Here is a 21,282-nt window from a genome sequence, read left to right as displayed (position 1 = left end):
CAATACATCTAATACGACATTTCCTAGTGAACTTAAGCTTTTCTTCATATACATTAAACATATCATGTTTTGTGCCATGAAAACCTCATTTGGAAAATCACATTTTTGTTAGCTGTCTCATGAGAAACAAATTTTCAGTTTAACTTCTTTCAATAATTTTTGTCTAATTTCAAATTCGTTTCTCGTCAAAAGCTTCAAATTCCCTAGACTTGCTAGAATTGAAACGCTGACACATTATATAATTCATGTTACCAACATAGAAATCGAGTGAGGCAATTTCAAGATTTTAAATTGATCCTATAAAGATGAATACATCAATACAGATTGCAAACCAATACTTAAATCGATTTGATTTCTTTATGAATGATTTTAACTTTACTTCTAAAACTTAACAACGTTTAACTCAAATCCCATTTTCTTTTCACAAATTGTATGGGTATGAATTTATAATTTAGACAATTTACTTGCATAGTTTCATATTTTTCTTGTCCAAACATGGGTAGTTGTCTTTAAAGTCAGCTTAGGAAAAAGGCAGTTTTCTATCAAGTTAAAATTAAACCTAAGTTGCTTAATGAATAGCAGGAATGTTTGTATAAATATAAACTAAAAATGATTTTTGACACGTTTATATGACCTAAAGATGAATCATGATTAGATCGAATAACTTTGTTGCAACTCGAGTGCTACAAAATGTTCAAATTAAAGGTGAAGTAGTTGATAATCTTGTTTTATCAGATCCTGTATAATAAGCTTAAGACTGCTTCATAAAAGTATTATTTGTATGTAAGGCATTTAGTATTTATGCGAAACGCTACACAAACAAGCTCAGCAGCAAAAAGTTTACATAAACCCGGTTTAATGGCACTGGGTAAACGCCAAAGATATAGAATGTAAAAACAATAAAATTATCACAAACAAGAAACATGGAAGAACAGCACAAATCTCCACAAACAGCACAGTGCATTCAAACTATATATTAAAAACTTGGTATGAAACATTTTGAACATGCTCTGACTGTAATGCTTTTGTTGTTGACCTACATTTGTAGTTACCTTTTTTACGTTTAAACCGAAATATCGCAATCAAATTACGATGCAAAAGTGTTTTTTGTGATAAGAGAGTGTCTAGTTAATCGTCAGGAAATATATCAAAAACAGTTTCTACGCAAAGCTTTCATCCTTTGGACAGAATAAGTCCAATCTTTTTGGTGGTAAACGCATTAAAGGGATGAGGTCTCTTACTCCTAAGATGTAAGGTTGTTAGATCCGCTTCAATATTGACGTTTAAGCTTTCATTGAATTGTCAAGTTGTCAAAATCTAGGACAATGACTAGATTTCAAGACTATAAATTTTGATAAAACAGAACAATCTAAATTAAGAGTCAATTTTATCACAAAGGAATGTACTTTTCAAAGGTTATGTGATACATTGTTTTGCTTAGGCCCATTATACTTAACAACTATGACCATTTAATCTTGTTTTATTGAAAAGTGAATTGTTGTCAAGCTGACATGTATAAGGCATGTAATTCCAAATAGACCATACATTCCAAGTCGGAATGAAGTATAGTTATTTTTAGTTACATTATCATTTTGTTAAGCGCAGATGCAGTAAAGGACAGGATCAGGTTGTTCACTCTGTCGTTCAATAAGACATAAAGAAAATAAACCCTTTTCACAATAAAACTAGTATCTATGCAAACGAACAGATATTTATGCCTTGTTTGATTTTCCGCTTGTCATTCATGTCTGGTTGTTATGCAATGAACACTTCTCAATGTTTTGCCAAACGCGACGATAATCGACAGACGGGACAGACTCTGAGACACGCTAGATTCCAATGCATGGATGTTTTCTGATCTTATCAAATTGGTCCAACAGTTGATTCTGAAGTTGAATTATAATAACAAGATGACCCGACAACATTATGAATTGACCGGGCCAGGGATATATTTTGTGTTACGTGACCTTACAGCAATCCACATCCCAAATATATTGTGTTTGGTCAGGTTTTAATTATGAATGTAATATGGCCTATTTCCATTCTACAAACTATTCTAAAACGATGAAAACTTGTGGTGTCAGGGAGGATTGGGTTGGGGGGGGGGGGGGGGGGGGGGGGGGCTTGGTACTCCTCCCACATCGACAAGGGACAATTTGGACCCAAAGTGTGCGTACAACTCAATATCCTCCTAATTCTTCATTGGCATGCTTCCATTGTATTTTCAATAAAAAAAACATTCAAAGTTTACATTCGCTAGTTTCATTAAACATAATTTGTTCAGTACAGCACGATGTTTATTTCCGTTTCTTTTTATCAATTATTTTATTATTTGGCAATAATACTTTGGTTACAGTTTATAATGATATGATACAAGTAAGTTATGACTGAGTCTCGTCAAAGAAATCATGTAAGGTAAGCCGCTTAAACTATAAGAGATAAATCCCAAAACCGAACTTCTCAAATTATTGTTTATTTATAAAAGTGGATAAACGTTCTCCGATCAAATGCCGTTCACCGTGCGCTGTCGGTTGGAAAAGGTATACAATGTACATTAATATAAATTTATGTTCTCATTAATGGTGTAAGCTTACATTTCACGTCAATCAGGTCGATTATTACCTATGATGTAACTGGCAAATCAACCGGAATATAATGTGCAGTATCTCCAGCCTTCATTGACCGTTATTTGGGTTGTATTTTTGTTGTTGTTTTTCTTCTCGATATTGTTGTGAATAATTGTCTGCCATAAACCATTGTCTACACTATTGACTGACGATATCGTTTCACCCATTCAATGTTTGCATTGTATTCAACTCTGTTTGTATTGCCTTCATTCAGTCTTCCATTTGGGTAGGTAAGCGCCCGATGAAAATTAATGAAATAGCAACATTTTAAATCCGTTAGAAAGGTCTTAGTTGAAGCATTATATTGCCAAATACAAAACTAAATATATTCAATGTTTAAGGTGTTTGGTTTTGTACATTAAATTTAGCTTTTTGAAAACGATTTTTTTTACAGATCGCAGTGCAAATTTTAATCGAACATATTTCTGCGTGATGATTCATTTGGAAACTCAAAACTCAGAAAAGATTATAAAATAATAAGTTTTGGCTTCTTTGTGACTTATGATTGCCATCACTGGGATTTACAAACGTGTAGCAAAATAGCATCAGCCTTATCTTTATTCATTATCTAAAGACTGACAGAAATTAGAGGTGACACACTGCCAACGGCTGTAGCACCGACCTTAACTGTATTTATATTCTTAAAATTGATAGCATTAGAAGGTGCACAGCTGTGAACGACTGCTGCACCAGCATTATCTTCATCTGTTATCTCAAGACAGACAGCAATTGAAGGTGACACATTGCCAACGACTGTAGCACCGACCTGAGTTGTATCGATATTCTTAAGATCAACAGATATGGGAGATGCCAAATTGTCAACGACTGCAGCGACAGTAGGCTTTAGTTGTATCTAATTCTCATAACTGACATCATTGGTAGTAAATGTAAACTGTAAATGACTGTAGCACCGGTCTAAGCTGTATCCATCGTCTCAAGATTAATAACAATGGTAGGTGCCAAACAGTCAATGACTGTTACACCAGCATAAGCTAACTCTTTACATTAAAGATTGCAAACTGACAGCTGCGACGCTGTCAACGACTGTAGCACCGGTGTTAATTGAAACTTCACTTGTAAAATTGACATTAATGACAACTGCAGAGTATTATAAAAATGATTAGCACTCATTCATCATTGAAATATGCCCTAAACTTCAAGGAAATGGCACCCATGATTTGTTAGTAAACTGAGGTTGCCTATAAATGTAAATAGGACTGTTATTTAAGAGATTAAAATTATTTCTTTTTCTATTTTTCCTCAAATATTTTATTTCCTGCACGAAGCCGGAATGATTTTTTATAAATTGAATCTTGTTATAAAATCTCGAAATCCTAGAATGTATTTATGAACTGTTTCAATAAGCTGGATTGGTGGGCGTTGAAGACAAGTTTATTCTATAATTTCTCCGATAATACTGCGCCAACTTCACTCCAAACTGTCTGAACAAGTGTGATGTAAGCCCTGCAGGTCTGAATATCGCTCTTCATTCCGAGACAATCCTAGGAATGTTGTTACTGTTCGCTTGCTTTGAGATCAAGTCAATGTTCGATAAAGAAATCAATTAAACCCTGATGTTCTCTTGCCACCGAATGATTTAATGTTTGGGTGGCAACATTGATGTTTGCAAAAATCAGGGAAGGCATACAGCGCAAGTTAAATGTGTTGAATCAAAGAACCTTTTGATAAATGAGCTTAGATTGTATTGCAGGGAAGTGCCTTATATATTGGCAGAGAAAGTGTTAACATGTTAAGAAAAAATATGCGTCAGAAAATAAATATTTCAAAATGTTTTGATATTCGAACGGAAAATCGGCGAGGTTGTCATTTCTTTCAGTATTTAATAAATAAAGAAATAAAAAAACAACACTGAAACTGTATCCACTTGATAATCATTTTTTTAGGCTTTTTATTTAAATGTGTATCTATTCTAATAGTATCAAAATAAGACTCTGTTTTGTTCGTTTATTCGTTTTTAACTAAATAAAAATTAATTCAGCTACAAAATGCTCTATATTATTATATCAGTATAGACATTTCAATCAGACATACTACTTATATTCATTCTATGTTTTCCCAAGCTTTTATTGTATATATATGTATCCACGACACGACTGAAAACTGCGTCTTATCAAATAAGGTAAACCTGATTACTCACGTGTATGTTCGGCCGTATCCGTAGACCACTTACGTGTATGTTCGGTCGTATTCAAAGACCACTCACGTCTATGTTCGGCCGTATCCGTAGACCACTCGAGTCTATGTTCGGCCTTATCCATAGACATTTACACAGGCTCTTTCCATGAACACACATCATATCTAACTTCGAAAACAACTCAGAACGACAATATCATTTCAAGCATTTCAGATTTAATACTGGTTTAAGCACTTGGGCAGCCAACTGTATATGTACACATATAGTCAAACACAAAGATATATTCAAACTAAATAAAACAGGACTATTTTTCTTAATCATATTAACATTAGCCATGTTTAATAACTTATGTTCATGTTGTATACGCATTTCTACCAATGCATACTTTCAACACATATTTTCAAACTTTGATAAGGAAAAAAAGTTATTTAAGTTAACACGTCGACTGCCAAAAGTTGAATGACAGTTAAACTTAATTCCTCGTGCGCGAAACCTTCTATAATTCGCCACCTAGCGGATATCACGCTACATTCAAACGGAAATTAATTTTCTACTAATTTATGTACATTCAAACTTAGAATTTTTTTTGCTCCAAATCAAAGAAAGTGCACACGTTTTTTCTCTTACATTTCTGAACATCATTTAAATATTTAGGTATATAATACAGACCATGCCATAAAGAGGTTCATATGAATTATAGAAACTGTTGGCATTATTACCATATTTATAATACAGAGTTTTTTGGATTTCCTTTATTTTGTTCGTACATATACAATTACATGTAAACATTTCAACAACAAAATATATACAAAAAAGAACATCATATCTGAATTATATGGGTTACTAAAACAAAACAAATATTATCAAAATATCAATGATCAAGGGACATTAAGAAAGAAAAAGCTCAAATATTAAACAAATACAAAAACATACTAAAAGTATATAAAACTGTAAAGAGGAGATAGAATGAAACAGGTAGAGAATTATTTATTTTATTACATAGTGTTTATAAACACAAACAGGTTAATTCATTTTATAAACTATTTGAACGAAACGTGATCCTTCTGTGTAGTCAATCTCGATTGCTCACAAATAGATAAACATAATTTAAGACTTGCTTTAAAACCATTTCTTGAGGGGAACGAAACATCTTCTTTTATCAAGAAATATAGATTTTTTAACTTCTAAAAATTAAACATGTAAACCGTTCTCTTAACAATTGATATAACCGAAGATAAAGTTGCTTTTTTTAACTAATTAAGACTCCAGACTTGTTTTCTAAATCTTCTTAAAACAGTTTGACACATGGGCAGTGGTTTAACTTTCGACTTCAGTTTTACAAATAGAACATAGTTCATGATCAACTATATTTATGTTTTTTAATAACGAATTAGTTGGTATGATTCTGTGTATGATACGAGATTGAAGCAACTGTAGGTTGCTGTCTGTCGTTATGTTAAAAACCGTTGAATATATATGATTCAATTTTAATGTATTAATAGAAAACTCTAGGTCCCAATAAGATTGGCAAGTAGGTATGATATCATTTGTTTTGAAACCGAATTAATCGATGATTGTCCTTTGCATTTTAAGATAATTATTTTAAGAAATCTTTGCATACTCGAGCCAAATTTGGAGGTCTCATTGATCAGTAACAGATGAAATGTTTTGCCGACGTACTGTTTTACCACATTATATTAGTAGGCAATTAAAATCCACCACTTGTATTCTATGAAAAACATGAAACGTGATTAATTATGTTTCTCGCGTGCGTGCGTGCGTGTGTGTGTGTGTGTTAATGTATGTGTTGTCTGTCATTGTAGCATTGTTACGTTGTGGGTCTCTCGTTAAGTGAATGTGGCGATTTATTCAGCAGTAAGATCACTCATGGAATTGTAATTTGATAGCGATTTATTCAGCATTGTAATCACTCATTGTGATTTGCTGGCGATTGATTCGGCAGTGAAATTATTCTTGGAATTGTTATATGCTAACGGTTTATTCAGCAGTAAGATCACTCATGGAATTGTGATTTGCTGGAGATTTATTCAGCACTAAGATCACTCGTGGAATTGTGATTTGCTTGCTTAAGGAGTAACGGCGCTTGAATGGTCTCAAATCAAGTCAAGTCAAGTCAAACAATGTTTATTCACTCATTCCATGATACATGGCAAATAAGGTTTAATACACAATACATATGTTATATTACACATCACAAACAAACACAAAGTACAACATGTAAATGTATATTTGATAAGTACTGTACAACGAATAATTAATAGAAACATTTGCGTACTGTCAATATTGATATCCCTTTATCATACAACTCAAAAGGCATATGGATAATACAGATATAACATTTGAATTGTCATCTTTTCTCATATGCCAAAACAAAATACACATAACGTAACAAATGTCAGAAGCAGATGTGTCATGAAATCATTCAATTGAGTAGCCGTATTACTGTATCCAGCCATTTCCGGCGTTTCGTTACACAGGGCGGTCTGGCAGGCACATCCGGTTCCGTAGAGGCCCGCGCTCCAACCATCGGCACATCCAGACCTGTTGATGTTATGTGATGCCGCTGTCGTTGAAGATAAGCACCCACGTACTACGTCTGGAACAAATAAACACAGATCACTTACTTTTGACGTACATTATTTCATGATAAGCTCTAGAGAAATTACCAGCAATGCCTCTGAGTGCGCTGTGGTAACAGTATCGTTAACATAAGCATGCTTTATTATATGCATTTTAATGGCTTAAAGAAATTTATCAGTAAAGTAAATTTGATATTTTACTGTTTTGTAATTTTAGCCCTCTCTCAATTCAGAATGAAACGTCATCGCGCATAACACTGGGTCACAATTTCAACAACGTTGAGTTTGCATAAAATGTGCATGCTACAAAACACAATAGAAAGTTAGTTTATATCCGGCGTAGGCATAAAATGAATGTAAAAATGTTATTTTTAATGTAAGATTGTACTATATTTTACCTTGTGAACACCTTTACACCAAAAGTATTTTGATTACTTCTGGCTACGTCACCAATGCAAAAATAGCTTTTGGTGCTCATAAATAAATTGTGAACTCATACTACAACAATCACGTTCCATCTATATATCATAATAATATCATATATTGTACAGAACTTAAACAGTTATTGGAATAAAATGAACTATTAGCGAATTTGTGATTAGTAAATATCAATGTAATTTTTAGTAATCGTAGTTGTACTATAACTGAAATTGGAGGTGGCTAAGAAATGATTCAATGCAAACGTGTGTCATTCCAGGCGATATAGCAGTACACGCAGTTGTCGGACCCTGATGTCGAGCTTTGCGTACTTCCGGTGACGTCATCTTTGTCACAATTTGTGCCCAGGGAGCAATGGTAGCATGTTAATGTCGTAACACCTGATGATGACTGAGCTAAAAAGATATATTAACAAAGCTATAACACTAATGTCCAAGTGGTGACTTTTACTAAACATTTAGCATAACTTGAAGACAGAGATATGCATCTGTTCCAATAAATCGAACTTCATGCTATATACACATGATATGAAAAGCAAGTATCTATACACACAGCCTTATTATTGTATAAAATGCTATATATGAATTTACTTATGACCAAATGGCTTGTAATAAAACAAAGCATAATTATGTTTAGACAAATATATCGAACGTTATGCTATATATAGACCTGAGATTGGAAGCGCTTTTTTACGCAAACAGTCTTTACAAAACGCAGGATATTACATATAAATGTACTAATTGTAATGCTTAAAGATTCATAATAACTTGTCTCATGCAATATATATTTTCAACATTATTAGATACTTAAAATACTTCCTCTAAAACATCAATATTATTGAAACAGTAAGAACATAGCATTTCAACTCTATGGGTACCTGAATGCCAACCAATTCAATATATTGAAATGTTGTGACTTAAACAACTAAGTGCAGCTACATACTTTCTCAAATAGACAGGGAAATCCCATCTGGGGTTAAATTTTACATTTAAGTGATCTGAAGTGTCTTATTGCTGACCATCCATTTGGCAATTATTTCAATTTACTTCAACCTCTAATTTTCCAAGTTTAATCATAACGCCATGCAAAAACTACGTCAATTGTAGTGCTTAATGATTCTCGGAGATTATTTTTATCGTTAATACCTGCGTTAAGGTCGGATTTCAGAGACATGACTAGTCCAACAATATCTACTTCTTACCTGTACACAAGTTTGACTGTGCAGACATTAACTAGTCCTATACTATCCACTTCTTACCTGTACACAGGTTTGACTGTGCAGACATAACTAGTCCTATACTATATACTTCTTACCTGTACACAGGTTTGACTGTGCAGACATGACCAGTCCTATACTATATACTTCTTACCTGTACACAGGTTTGACTGTGCAGACATAACTAGTCCTATACTATCTACTTCTTACCTGTACACAGGTTTGACTGTGCAGACATAACTAGTCCTATACTATCTACTTCTTACCTGTACACAGGTTTGACTGTGCAGACATAACTAGTCCTATACTATCTACTTCTTACCTGTACACAGGTTTGACTGTGCAGACATGACCAGTCCAACAATGTCTACTTCTTACCTGTACATAGGTTTAACTGTGCAGACATGACTAGTCCTATACTATCTACTTCTTACCTGTACACAGGTTTGACTGTGCAGACATTAACTAGTCCTATACTATCTACTTCTTACCTGTACACAGGTTTGACTGTGCAGACATGACTAGTCCTATACTATCTACTTCTTACCTGTACACAGGTTTGACTGTGCAGACATTAACTAGTCCTATACTATCTACTTATTACCTGTACATAGGTTTGACTGTGCAGACATTACCAGTCCAACAATATCTACTTATTACCCGTACACAAGTTTTACTCTGCAGACCTGACCTGTTCAACAAAATCTACTTCTTACCTGTACACACGTTTGACTATGCAGACATGACCTGTCCAAAAATATCTACTTCTTTCCTGTAGACAGGTTTGACCGTGCAGACATGACCAGTCCAACAATATCTACTTCTTACCTGTACACAGGTTAGACTATGCAGACATGACCAGTTCAAAAATATCTACTTCTTACCTGTACACAGGTTTGACTGTGCAGACATGACCAGTCCAACAATATCTACTTATTACCTGTACATAGGTTTTACTGTGCAAACATGACCAGTCCCACAATATCTACTTCTTACCTTTACATAGGTTTTACTGTGCAAACATGACCAGTCCAACAATATCTACTTATTACCTGTACATAGGTTTTACTGTGCAAACATGACCAGTCCCACAATATCTACTTATTACCTGTACATAGGTTTTACTGTGCAAACATGACCAGTCCAACAATATCTACTTCTTACCTGTACACAGGTTAGACTATGCAGACATGACCAGTTCAAAAATATCTACTTCTTACCTGTACACAGGTTTGACTGTGCAGACATGACCAGTCCCTCAATATCTACTTCTTACCTGTACATGTTAGACTATGCAGACATGACCTGTTCAACAATATCTACTTCTTACCTTTACATAGGTTTGACTGTGCAGACATGACCTGTTCAACAATATCTACTTCTTACCTGTACACAAGTTTGACTATGCAGACATGACCAGTTCAACAATATATACTTCTTACCTGTACACTGGTTTGACTGTGCAGACATGATCAGTCCCACAATATCTACTTCTTACCTGCACATAGGTTTGACTGTGCAGACATGACCAATCTAACAATATCTACTTCTTATCTGTACATAGGTTTGACTGTGCAGACATGACCTGTTCAACAATATCTACTTCTTACCTGTACACAAGTTTGCCTGTGCAGACATGACCAGTCCAACAATATCTACTTATTACCTGCACATAGGTTTTACTGTGCAGACATGACCAGTCCTATACTATCTACTTCTCACCTGTACACAGGTTTGACTGTGCAGACATGACCAGTCCCACAATATCTACTTCTTACCTGCACATAGGTTTGACTGTGCAGACATGACTAGTCCTATACTATCTACTTATTACCTGTACATAGGTTTGACTGTGCAGACATGACCAGTCCCACAATATCTACTTCTTACCTGCACATAGGTGTGACTGTGCAGACATGACCAGTCTAACAATATCTACTTCTTATCTGTACATAGGTTTCACTGTGCAGACATGACCTGTTCAACAATATCTACTTCTTACCTGTAAACACGTTTGACTGTGCAGACATGACCAGTTCAACAATATCTACTTCTTACCTGTACACACGTTTGATTGTGCAGACATGACCTGTTCAACAATATCTATTTATTACCTGTACACAGGTTTGACTGTGCAGACATGACCAGTTCCACAATATCTACTTATTACCTGTACATAGGTTTGACTGTGCAGACATGACCTGTTCCACAATATCTACTTCTTACCTGTACACAGGTTAGACTATGCAGACATGACCAGTTCCACAATATCTACTTATTACCTGTACATAGGTTTGACTGTGCAGACATGACCAGTTCCACAATATCTACTTATTACCTGTACACAGGTTTGACTGTGCAGACATGACCAGTTCCACAATATCTACTTATTACCGGTACACAGGTTTGACTATGCAGACATGACCTGTTCAACAATATCTACTTATTACCTGTACACTGGTTTAACTATGCAGACATGACCAGTCCAACAATATCTACTTCTTACCTGTACACAGGTTTGACTGTGCAGACATGACCTGTTCAACAATATCTACTTATTACCTGTACACTGGTTTAAATGTGCAGACATGACCAGTCCAACAATATCTACTTCTTACCTGTACACAGGTTAGACTATGCAGACATGACCAGTTCCACAATATCTACTTATTACCGGTACACAGGTTTGACTATGCAGACATGACCTGTTCAACAATATCTACTTATTACCTGTACACTGGTTTAACTATGCAGACATGACCAGTCCAACAATATCTACTTCTTACCTGTACACAGGTTTGACTGTGCAGACATGACCAGTCCAACAATATCTACTTCTTACCTGTACACAGGTTTGACTGTGCAGACATGACCAGTTCAACAATATCTACTTCTTACCTGTACACAGGTTTGACTGTGCAGACATGACCAGTCCAACAATATCTACTTCTTACCTGTACACAGGTTAGACTATGCAGACATGACCTGTTCAACAATATCTACTTATTACCTGTACACTGGTTTGACTGTGCAGACATGACCAGTCCTATACTATCTACTTCTCACCTGTACACAGGTTTGACTGTGCAGACATGACCAGTTCCACAATATCTACTTATTACCTGTACATAGGTTTGACTGTGCAGACATGACCAGTTCCACAATATCTACTTATTACCTGTACACTGGTTTGACTGTGCAGACATGACCAGTTCCACAATATCTACTTATTACCTGTACATAGGTTTGACTGTGCAGACATGACCAGTCCAACAATATCTACTTATTACCTGTACATAGGTTTGACTGTGCAGACATGACCAGTTCCACAATATCTACTTATTACCTGTACACTGGTTTGACTGTGCAGACATGACCAGTTCAACAATATCTACTTATTACCTGTACATAGGTTTGACTGTGCAGACATGACCAGTCCAACAATATCTACTTATTACCTGTACATAGGTTTGACTGTGCAAACATGACCAGTCCAACAATATCTGCTTATTACCTGTACACAGGTTTGACTGTGCAGACATGACCTGTTCAACAATATCTACTTATTACCTGTACACAGGTTTGACTGTGCAGACATGACCAGTCCAACAATATCTACTTATTACCGGTACATAGGTTTGACTGTGCAGACATGACCTGTTCAACAATATCTACTTATTACCTGTACACTGGTTTGACTGTGCAGACATGACCTGTTCAACAATATCTACTTATTACCTGTACACTGGTTTGACTGTGCAGACATGACCAGTCCAACAATATCTACTTATTACCTGTACACAGGTTTGACTGTGCAGACATGACCAGTCTAACAATATCTACTTATTACCTGTACACTGGTTTGACTGTGCAGACATGACCAGTCCAACAATATCTACTTATTACCTGTACACTGGTTTGACTGTGCAGACATGACCAGTCCAACAATATCTACTTCTTACCTGTACACAGGTTTGACTGTGCAGACATGACCAGTCCAACAATATCTACTTATTACCGGTACACAGGTTTGTCTGTGCAGACATGACCAGTCCAACAATATCTACTTATTACCGGTACACAGGTTTGTCTGTGCAGACATGACCAGTCCAACAATATCTACTTATTACCTGTACACTGGTTTGACTGTGCAGACATGACCAGTCCAACAATATCTACTTATTACCGGTACACAGGTTTGACTGTGCAGACATGACCAGTTCCACAATATCTACTTATTACCTGTACACTGGTTTGACTGTGCAGACATGACCAGTCCAACAATATCTACTTATTACCTGTACATAGGTTTGACTGTGCAGACATGACCAGTTCCACAATATCTACTTATTACCTGTACACTGGTTTGACTGTGCAGACATGACCAGTCCAACAATATCTACTTCTTACCTGTACACAGGTTTGACTGTGCAGACATGACCAGTCCAACAATATCTACTTATTACCGGTACACAGGTTTGTCTGTGCAGACATGACCAGTCCAACAATATCTACTTATTACCTGTACACTGGTTTGACTGTGCAGACATGACCAGTCCAACAATATCTACTTCTTACCTGTACACAGGTTTGACTGTGCAGACATGACCTGTTCAACAATATCTACTTATTACCTGTACACTGGTTTGACTGTGCAGACATGACCAGTCCAACAATATCTACTTATTACCTGTACATAGGTTTGACTGTGCAGACATGACCTGTTCAACAATATCTACTTATTACCTGTACACTGGTTTGACTGTGCAGACATGACCTGTTCAACAATATCTACTTATTACCTGTACATAGGTTTGACTGTGCAGACATGACCAGTCCCACAATATCTACTTATTACCTGTACATAGGTTTGACTGTGCAGACATGACCAGTTCCACAATATCTACTTCTTACCTGTACATAGGTTTGACTGTGCAGACATGACCAGTCCTATACTATCTACTTCTCACCTGTACACAGGTTTGACTGTGCAGACATGACCAGTTCAACAATATCTACTTCTTACCTGTACACAAGTTTGACTATGCAGACATGACCAGTTCAACAATATCTACTTCTTACCTGTACACTGGTTTGACTGTGCAGACATGACCAGTCCCACATTATCTATTTCTTACCTGCACATAGGTTTGACTGTGCAGACATGACCAGTCTAACAATATCTATTTCTTATCTGTACATAGGTTTGACTGTGCAGACATGACCTGTTCAATAATATCTACTTCTTACCTGTACACAAGTTTGACTGTGCAGACATGACCAGTCCAACAATGTCTACTTATTACCTGCACACAGGTTTGACTGTGCAGACATGACCAGTCCAGCAATATCTACTTCTTACTGGTACACAGGTTTGACTGTGCAGACAAAACATGTTCAACAATATCTACTTCTTACCTGTACACACGTTTGACTGTGCAGACATGACTAGTCCCACAATATCTTCTTCTTACCTGTACACTGGTTTGACTGTGCAGACATGACCAGTCCCACAATATCTACTTCTTAACTGCACATAGGTTTGACTGTGCAGACATGACCTGTTCAACAATATCTACTTCTTACCTGTACACAAGTTTGACTGTGCAGACATGACCAGTCCAACAATATCTACTTATTACCTGCACACAGGTTTGACTGTACAGATATGACTAGTCCAACAATATCTACTTTTTACCTGTACACAGGTTTGACTATGCAGACATGACTAGTCCAACAATATCTACTTCTTACCTGTACACAGGTTTTACTGTGCAGACATGACCAATTCAACAAGATCTACTTCTTACCTGTACACACGTTTGACTATGCAGACATGACCAGTCCAACAATATCTACTTCTTTCCTGTAGACAGGTTTGACTGTGCAGATATTACTAGTCCAAGAATATCTACTTCCTACCTATACACAGTTTTGAATGTGCAGAAATGACCAGTCCCACAATATCTACTACTTACCTGTATACAAGTTTGACTGTGCAGACATGACCAATCCCACAATATCAACTTCTTACCTGTAAACAGGTTTGACTGTGCAGACATCACCAGTCCAGCAATATCTACTTCTTACCTGTACACAGGTTTGACTGAGCAGACATGACCAGTCCAACAATATCTACTTCTTACCTGTAAACAGGTTTGACTGTGCAGATATGACCAATCCCACAATATCTACTTCTTACCTGTACACAGGTTTGACTGTGCAGACATCACCAGTCCAGCAATATCTACTTCTTACCTGTACACAGGTTTGACTGTGCAGACATGACCAGTTCAACAATATCTACTTCTTACCTGTACATAGGTTTGACTGTGCAGATATGACTAGTCCCACAATATCTACTTCTTACCTGTACATACGTTTGACTGTGCAGACATGACCTGTTCAAAAATATCTACTTCTTACCTGTACACAGGTTTGTCTGTGCAGACATGACTAGTCCCACAATATCTACTTCTTACCTGTACATAGGTTTGTCTGTGCAGACATGACTAGTCCAACAATATCTACTTCTTACCTGTACATAGGTTTGTCTGTGCAGACATGACTAGTCCGACAATATCTACTTCTTACCTGTACATAGGTTTGTCTGTGGAGATATGACTAATCCAACAATATCTACTTCTTACCTGTACACAGGTTTGACTGGGCAGATAAGACTAGTCCCACAATATCTACTTCTTACCTGTACACAGGTTTGACAGCAGACATAACTAGTCCCACAATATATATTTCTTACCTGAACAAACGTTTGACTATGCAGACATGACTAGTCATGTCCAACAATATCGACTTCTTACTGGTACACACGTTTGACTGTGCAGACATGACTAGTCCTATACTATATACTTCTTACCTGTACACAAGTTTGACTGTGCAGACATGACTAGTCCTATACTATCTACTTCTTACCTGTACACAGGTTTGACTGTGCAGACATGACTAGTCCCATACTTTCTACTTCTTACCTGTACACAGGTTTGACTGTGCAGACATGACCAGTTCCACAATATCTACTTATTACCTGTACATAGGTTTGACTGTGCAGACATGACCAGTTCAACAATATCTACTTCTTACCTGTACATAGGTTTGACTGTGCAGACTTGACCAGTCTAACAATATCTACTTCTTACCTGTACACAGTTATGACTGTGCAGACATGATCAATCCCACAATATCTACTTTTTACCTGTACACAGTTTTGACTGTGCAGACATGACCAGTCTAACAATATCTACTTCTTACCTGTACATAGGTTTGACTGTGCATTAAAGTCGCTCCCACATGAACACGCGCTGTTTTCACAAGCACCGTTAGTGACGCACTTGTCATTGACGGAGCAGCCGGCTCCGACGCCTGGGAAAGGATGGTGCAGAAACATTAATATAAGATAAGAAACTAAAGACATGTTTGCATTCGCCTGATCAAGAGCTCCTCAGCTGGCCTGTAGGTCGGGAATACTTTGAAGGCTAATGAACGAAGACTTAGTTTAAATTGCATCATTTACAGTACAATAGAACATGATAAAGAAATTTGTTGAATTTGTTTTTAAGTCAAAATCAAAATTGTCAATGCAGAGAAAATAACAAGGGCAAAAAAGCATGTAATAATAGAATAAATTCTTGAAGATAATTAGTTTGATTGTTTCCCTACCTAGCTTGCAGCCGTTAGGACTGGCATTGGTATCACAGACGGCACCGGCGTTAGTTGACGTATCACAGTCGGCGTCGGCACTACATGTTGTGTCAAGGTCCGCTGAAGCACCACCAAGAAGATTATGTAATGTTTGATCATATTATTTCTTAGTGTGAATTACTTACATTTATCGTAAATTCTTATTTTGACCAGCATTACGTACGTTTGTAAGTTGCCTTGCATACATTGGGGCAATACAAGGTAGTTGATATTTATGCTCGCTTTAAAACAAAATTCAGATTATATATTATTGTGTAGCGATGAGTATTCGTAACCGATTTGAATACCTTTGTGCTTTGGCTGATTATTAAAAGCACAAAGCCGCATAATTTATTTATATACAGTTTAATGGCGTAAAATACTTGCGACAATTGTGTTTGTCTGTTGAACTTTCGATTCTTGTGCAATATTTGAAAGTGTGCTTGTTCTAATTGTATCGTGCAATAATTCATATTCGTTAAGCTACTGTGCGTGTCCCGATTGTTTCATGCAATACGTCATTGTTTGCTATGGTTACTGCCATTGTGCGAATTTCACACAATAATTCATTATTTGTTATGTCTACTATGCTATCGTTTTGTGCAATAACGTATGGTTTGATATGGCTACTATGATTGTTCCGATAGTTTCGTGCAATAACTTATGGTTTGTTATGGCTACTGTGTTTGTTCCGATCGTTTTGTGCAATAACTTATGGTTTGATATGGCTACTATGATTGTTCCGATCGTTTTGTGCAATAACTTATGGTTTGATATGGCTACTGTGATTGTTCCGATCGTTTTGTGCAATAACTTATGGTTTGATATGGCTACTGTGTTTGTTCCGATCGTTTTGTGCAATAACTTATGGTTTGTTATGGCTACTGTGTTTGTTCCGATAGTTTTGTGAAATAACTTATGGTTTGTTATGGCTACTGTGTTTGTTCCGATCGTTTCGTGCAATAACTTATGGTTTGATATGGTTACTATGCTTGTTCCGATCGTTTCGTGCAATAACTTATGGTTTGTTATGGCTACTATGATTGTTCCGATCGTTTTGTGCAATAACTTATGGTTTGATATGGCTACTGTGCTTGTTCCGATCGTTTTGTGCAATAACTTATGGTTTGATATGGCTACTATGCTTGTTCCGATCGTTTTGTGCAATAACTTATGGTTTGTTATGGCTACTGTGCTTGTTTCGATCGTTTTGTGCAATAACTTATGGTTTGTTATGGCTACTGTGCTTGTTCCGATCGTTTTGTGCAATAACTTATGGTTTAATATTGCTACTGTGCTTGTTCCGATCGTTTTGTGCAATAACTTATGGTTTGTTATGGCTACTGTGCCTGTTCCGGTCGTTTTGTGCAATAACTTATGGTTTGATATGGCTACTGTGCTTGTTCCGATAGTTTTGTGCAATAACTTGAGGTTTGTTATGGCTACTGTGCCTGTTCCGGTCGTTTTGTGCAATAACTTATGGTTTGATATGGCTACTGTGTTTTTTCCGATCGTTTTGTTCAATAACTTAAGGTTTGATATGGCTACTGTGTTTGTTCCGATCGTTTTGTTTAATAACTTAAGGTTTGATATGGCTACTGTGTTTGTTCCGATCGTTTCGTGCAAAAACTTATGGTTTGTTATGGCTACTGTGTATGTTCCGATCGTTTCGTGCAATAACTTATGGTTTGATATGGCTACTGTGCTTGTTCCGATCGTTTCGTGCAATAACTTAAGGTTTGATATTACTACTGTGTTTGTTCCGATCGTTTTGTTCAATAACTTATGGTTTGTTATGGCTACTGTGTTTGTTCCGATCGTTTCGTGCAATAACTTATGGTTTGATATGGCTATTGTGCTTGTTCCGATCGTTTCGTGCAATAACTTATGGTTTGTTATGGCTACTGTGATTGTTCCGATAGTTTTGTACAATACCTTATGGTTTGTTAAGCTATTGTTTTTGTTCCGATATTTTCGTGCAATAAGTTATGGTTTGTGTATGGCTATTGTGCTTGTTCCGATAGTTTTGTGCAGTAACATATGGCTTGTTATGGTTGCTGTGCTTGTTCCCATAGTTTTGTGCAATAACTTATGGTTTGTTATGGCTGCAGTGCTTGTTTCGATAGTTTCGTGCAATAATTCATGGTTTGTTATGTCTTCTTAACTTTTCTTGATAGTGTTTTGTGCAATGATTTATGGATTGTTATGGAAACTGTGTTTGTCCCGTCAGTTTCGAGCAATAAGGCATGTTTCGCTATCACAACTGTTCTTATGGTTTGTTATGGCAACTGGTCTTTTCTCGAGAGTTTCGTGCGTTAATGCATGGTTTGTTATGGCAACTGTTCTTTTCCCGAGAGTTTCGTGCGTTAATGCATGGTTTGTTATGGCAACTGTTCTTTTCCCGAGTGTTTCGTGCGTTAATGCATGGTTTGTTCTGGCAACTGGTCTTTTCCCGAGAGTTTCGTGCTTTAATGCATGGTTTGTTATGGCAACTGGTCTTTTACCGAGAGTTTCGTGCGTTAATGCATGGTTTGTTATGGCAACTGGTCTTTTCCCGAGAGTTTCGTGCGTTAATGCATGGTTTGTTATGGCAACTGGTCTTTTCCCGAGAGTTTCGTGCGTTAATGCATGGTTTGTTATGGCAACTGGTCTATTCCCGAGAGTTTCGAGCGTTAATGCATGGTTTGTTATGGCAACTGTTCTTTTCCCGAGAGTTTCGTGCGTTAATGCATGGTTTGTTATGGCAACTGTTCTTTTCCCGAGAGTTTCGTGCGTTAATGCATGGTTTGTTATGGCAACTGTTCTTTTCCCGAGAGTTTCGTGCGTTAATGCATGGTTTGCTACGGCAACTGGTCTTTTCCCGAGAGTTTCGTGCGTTAATGCATGGTTTGCTATGGCAACTGGTCTTTTCCCGAGAGTTTCGTGCGTTAATGCATGGTTTGTTATGGCAACTGGTCTTTTTCCGAGAGTTTCGTGCGTTAATGCATGGTTTGTTATGGCAACTGGTCTTTTTCCGAGAGTTTCGTGCGTTAATGCATGGTTTGTTATGGCAACTGGTCTTTTTCCGAGAGTTTCGTGCGTTAATGCATGGTTTGTTATGGCAACTGGTCTTTTTCCGAGAGTTTCGTGCGTTAATGCATGGTTTGTTATGGCAACTGGTCTTTTCCCGAGAGTTTCGTGCGTTAATGCATGGTTTGTTATGGCAACTGGTCTTTTTCCGAGAGTTTCGTGCGTTAATGCATGGTTTGTTATGGCAACTGGTCTTTTTCCGAGAGTTTCGTGCGTTAATGCATGGTTTGTTCTGGCAACTGGTCTTTTCCCGAGAGTTTCGTGCGTTAATGCATGGTTTGTTATGGCAACTGGTCTTTTCCCGAAAGTTTCGTGCATTAATGCATGGTTTGTTATGGCAACTGTTCTTTTCCCGAGAGTTTCGAGCATTAATGCATGGTTTGTTATGGCAACTACTTTTTGTCGATAGTTGTATTTTGATTATGCATATATTCAAAATGAAAATTATCATTTTTGTACTATAAACGACCTCCAATTTGTGTTTGCAAATCCTAGATTTCGCAAACTCAAGTACCCTTTAAATACGCTGTAATCGAATACTGACCTATAATTTAGTTAGAAGGCTTCATTAAGATGTGATTTTGGTGTTTTTTGTTTGCGAAATGTTTTTGGAAGTTTGTCTAATTGACCCACCAACTACGGGCCCCAGCGGGGTTTTTGCAGAAAAACACGGGGTTTTTCACACTCCCGCGGGATTTTTCTCCCGTTTTTCAAGAGCTGGGGAAAAATCCCGCGGGGTTTCAATAATACACGATTCAAATTATTTTAGCTCAAAACAACATCTTATATCAAAAGAAACATTATGCTTCGACACCGGAAGTGAAATAACGCGAAACAAAAAAAAACCCGCTTTTTAGTACGGGGTTTTTCTCCTGCGGGATAAAATTCCTACATTTTAGCAAAAAAAGAAATCAATTCAAGCTTTTATACATTATTTTAATGTAAATACTCATTTGAATGACTATTCTAGAGTCATTTCTTTCATTTGAGAAATCTATTAATTTAATGAATATTTTACGGGAGAAAAACCCAGCAAAAATCAGGAATGCTATTTAACGAAAAAAAAAAACACCGACAAAAGCCATTTCAATTTCCAGCGGTTGGATGTTGTTAAGGAAGTGAAGTTGTTTTACATATTTATATTGAGTCAATAATATTAAGTTAACATGTGTATTTAATAAAAAAAAATCAGATTTTAATAATTAGTTGTTTGTAACCGTCGGCATCGTCGATATACAGCCGTTATAGCCATCAGTGATCTTCCAGTTTATTTATTGTCTACATGATCACTTTCATTTAAGACTTTAAAATTTCATTTAAGAACTACCAAGTGATATATAATTTCGATTAAATAATGGATAACTAACCCCAAACCCCACTCCCCTTCACTGCCACTTAACATTTTAAAGCTGCACTCTCACAGTTTTGCCGTTTTAACAGATTTTTTAATTTTTGTCTTCGAATTACCCATTATTGGTA

At 36.6% G+C, this 21,282-nt stretch overlaps 1 protein-coding gene across 8 annotated transcripts in view; it reads right to left on the bottom strand.

Moving 5' to 3' along the window:
• Nucleotides 1–6,911: 6,911 nt before the first annotated feature.
• Nucleotides 6,912–21,282, bottom strand: part of LOC128211253 (prion-like-(Q/N-rich) domain-bearing protein 25) — a 72,362-nt gene continuing 57,991 nt past the window's right edge. For 6 of the 8 annotated variants that reach the window (XM_052915828.1, XM_052915827.1, XM_052915822.1 and 3 more), the window contains 4 exons: nucleotides 16,714–16,815; nucleotides 16,306–16,416; nucleotides 8,066–8,215; nucleotides 6,912–7,399 (listed from right to left, as the gene is read on the bottom strand). In XM_052915828.1, the coding sequence (XP_052771788.1) occupies nucleotides 7,161–7,399; nucleotides 8,066–8,215; nucleotides 16,306–16,416; nucleotides 16,714–16,815 (602 nt within the window). In that variant the 3' untranslated portion in view covers nucleotides 6,912–7,160. Of the gene's footprint in view, nucleotides 7,400–8,021; nucleotides 8,216–16,305; nucleotides 16,417–16,713; nucleotides 16,816–21,282 lie in introns of all 8 variants that reach the window. The other 2 variants (XM_052915829.1, XM_052915830.1) reach the window with 2 other exon arrangements.

This window comes from Mya arenaria, chromosome 12 (genome assembly GCF_026914265.1).
Source record: "Mya arenaria isolate MELC-2E11 chromosome 12, ASM2691426v1".
Taxonomy (NCBI): Eukaryota; Metazoa; Mollusca; class Bivalvia; order Myida; family Myidae; genus Mya; species Mya arenaria.
Note: the sequence above shows the minus strand (reverse complement) of the source record. Positions and strands in the feature narration are given on the sequence as shown.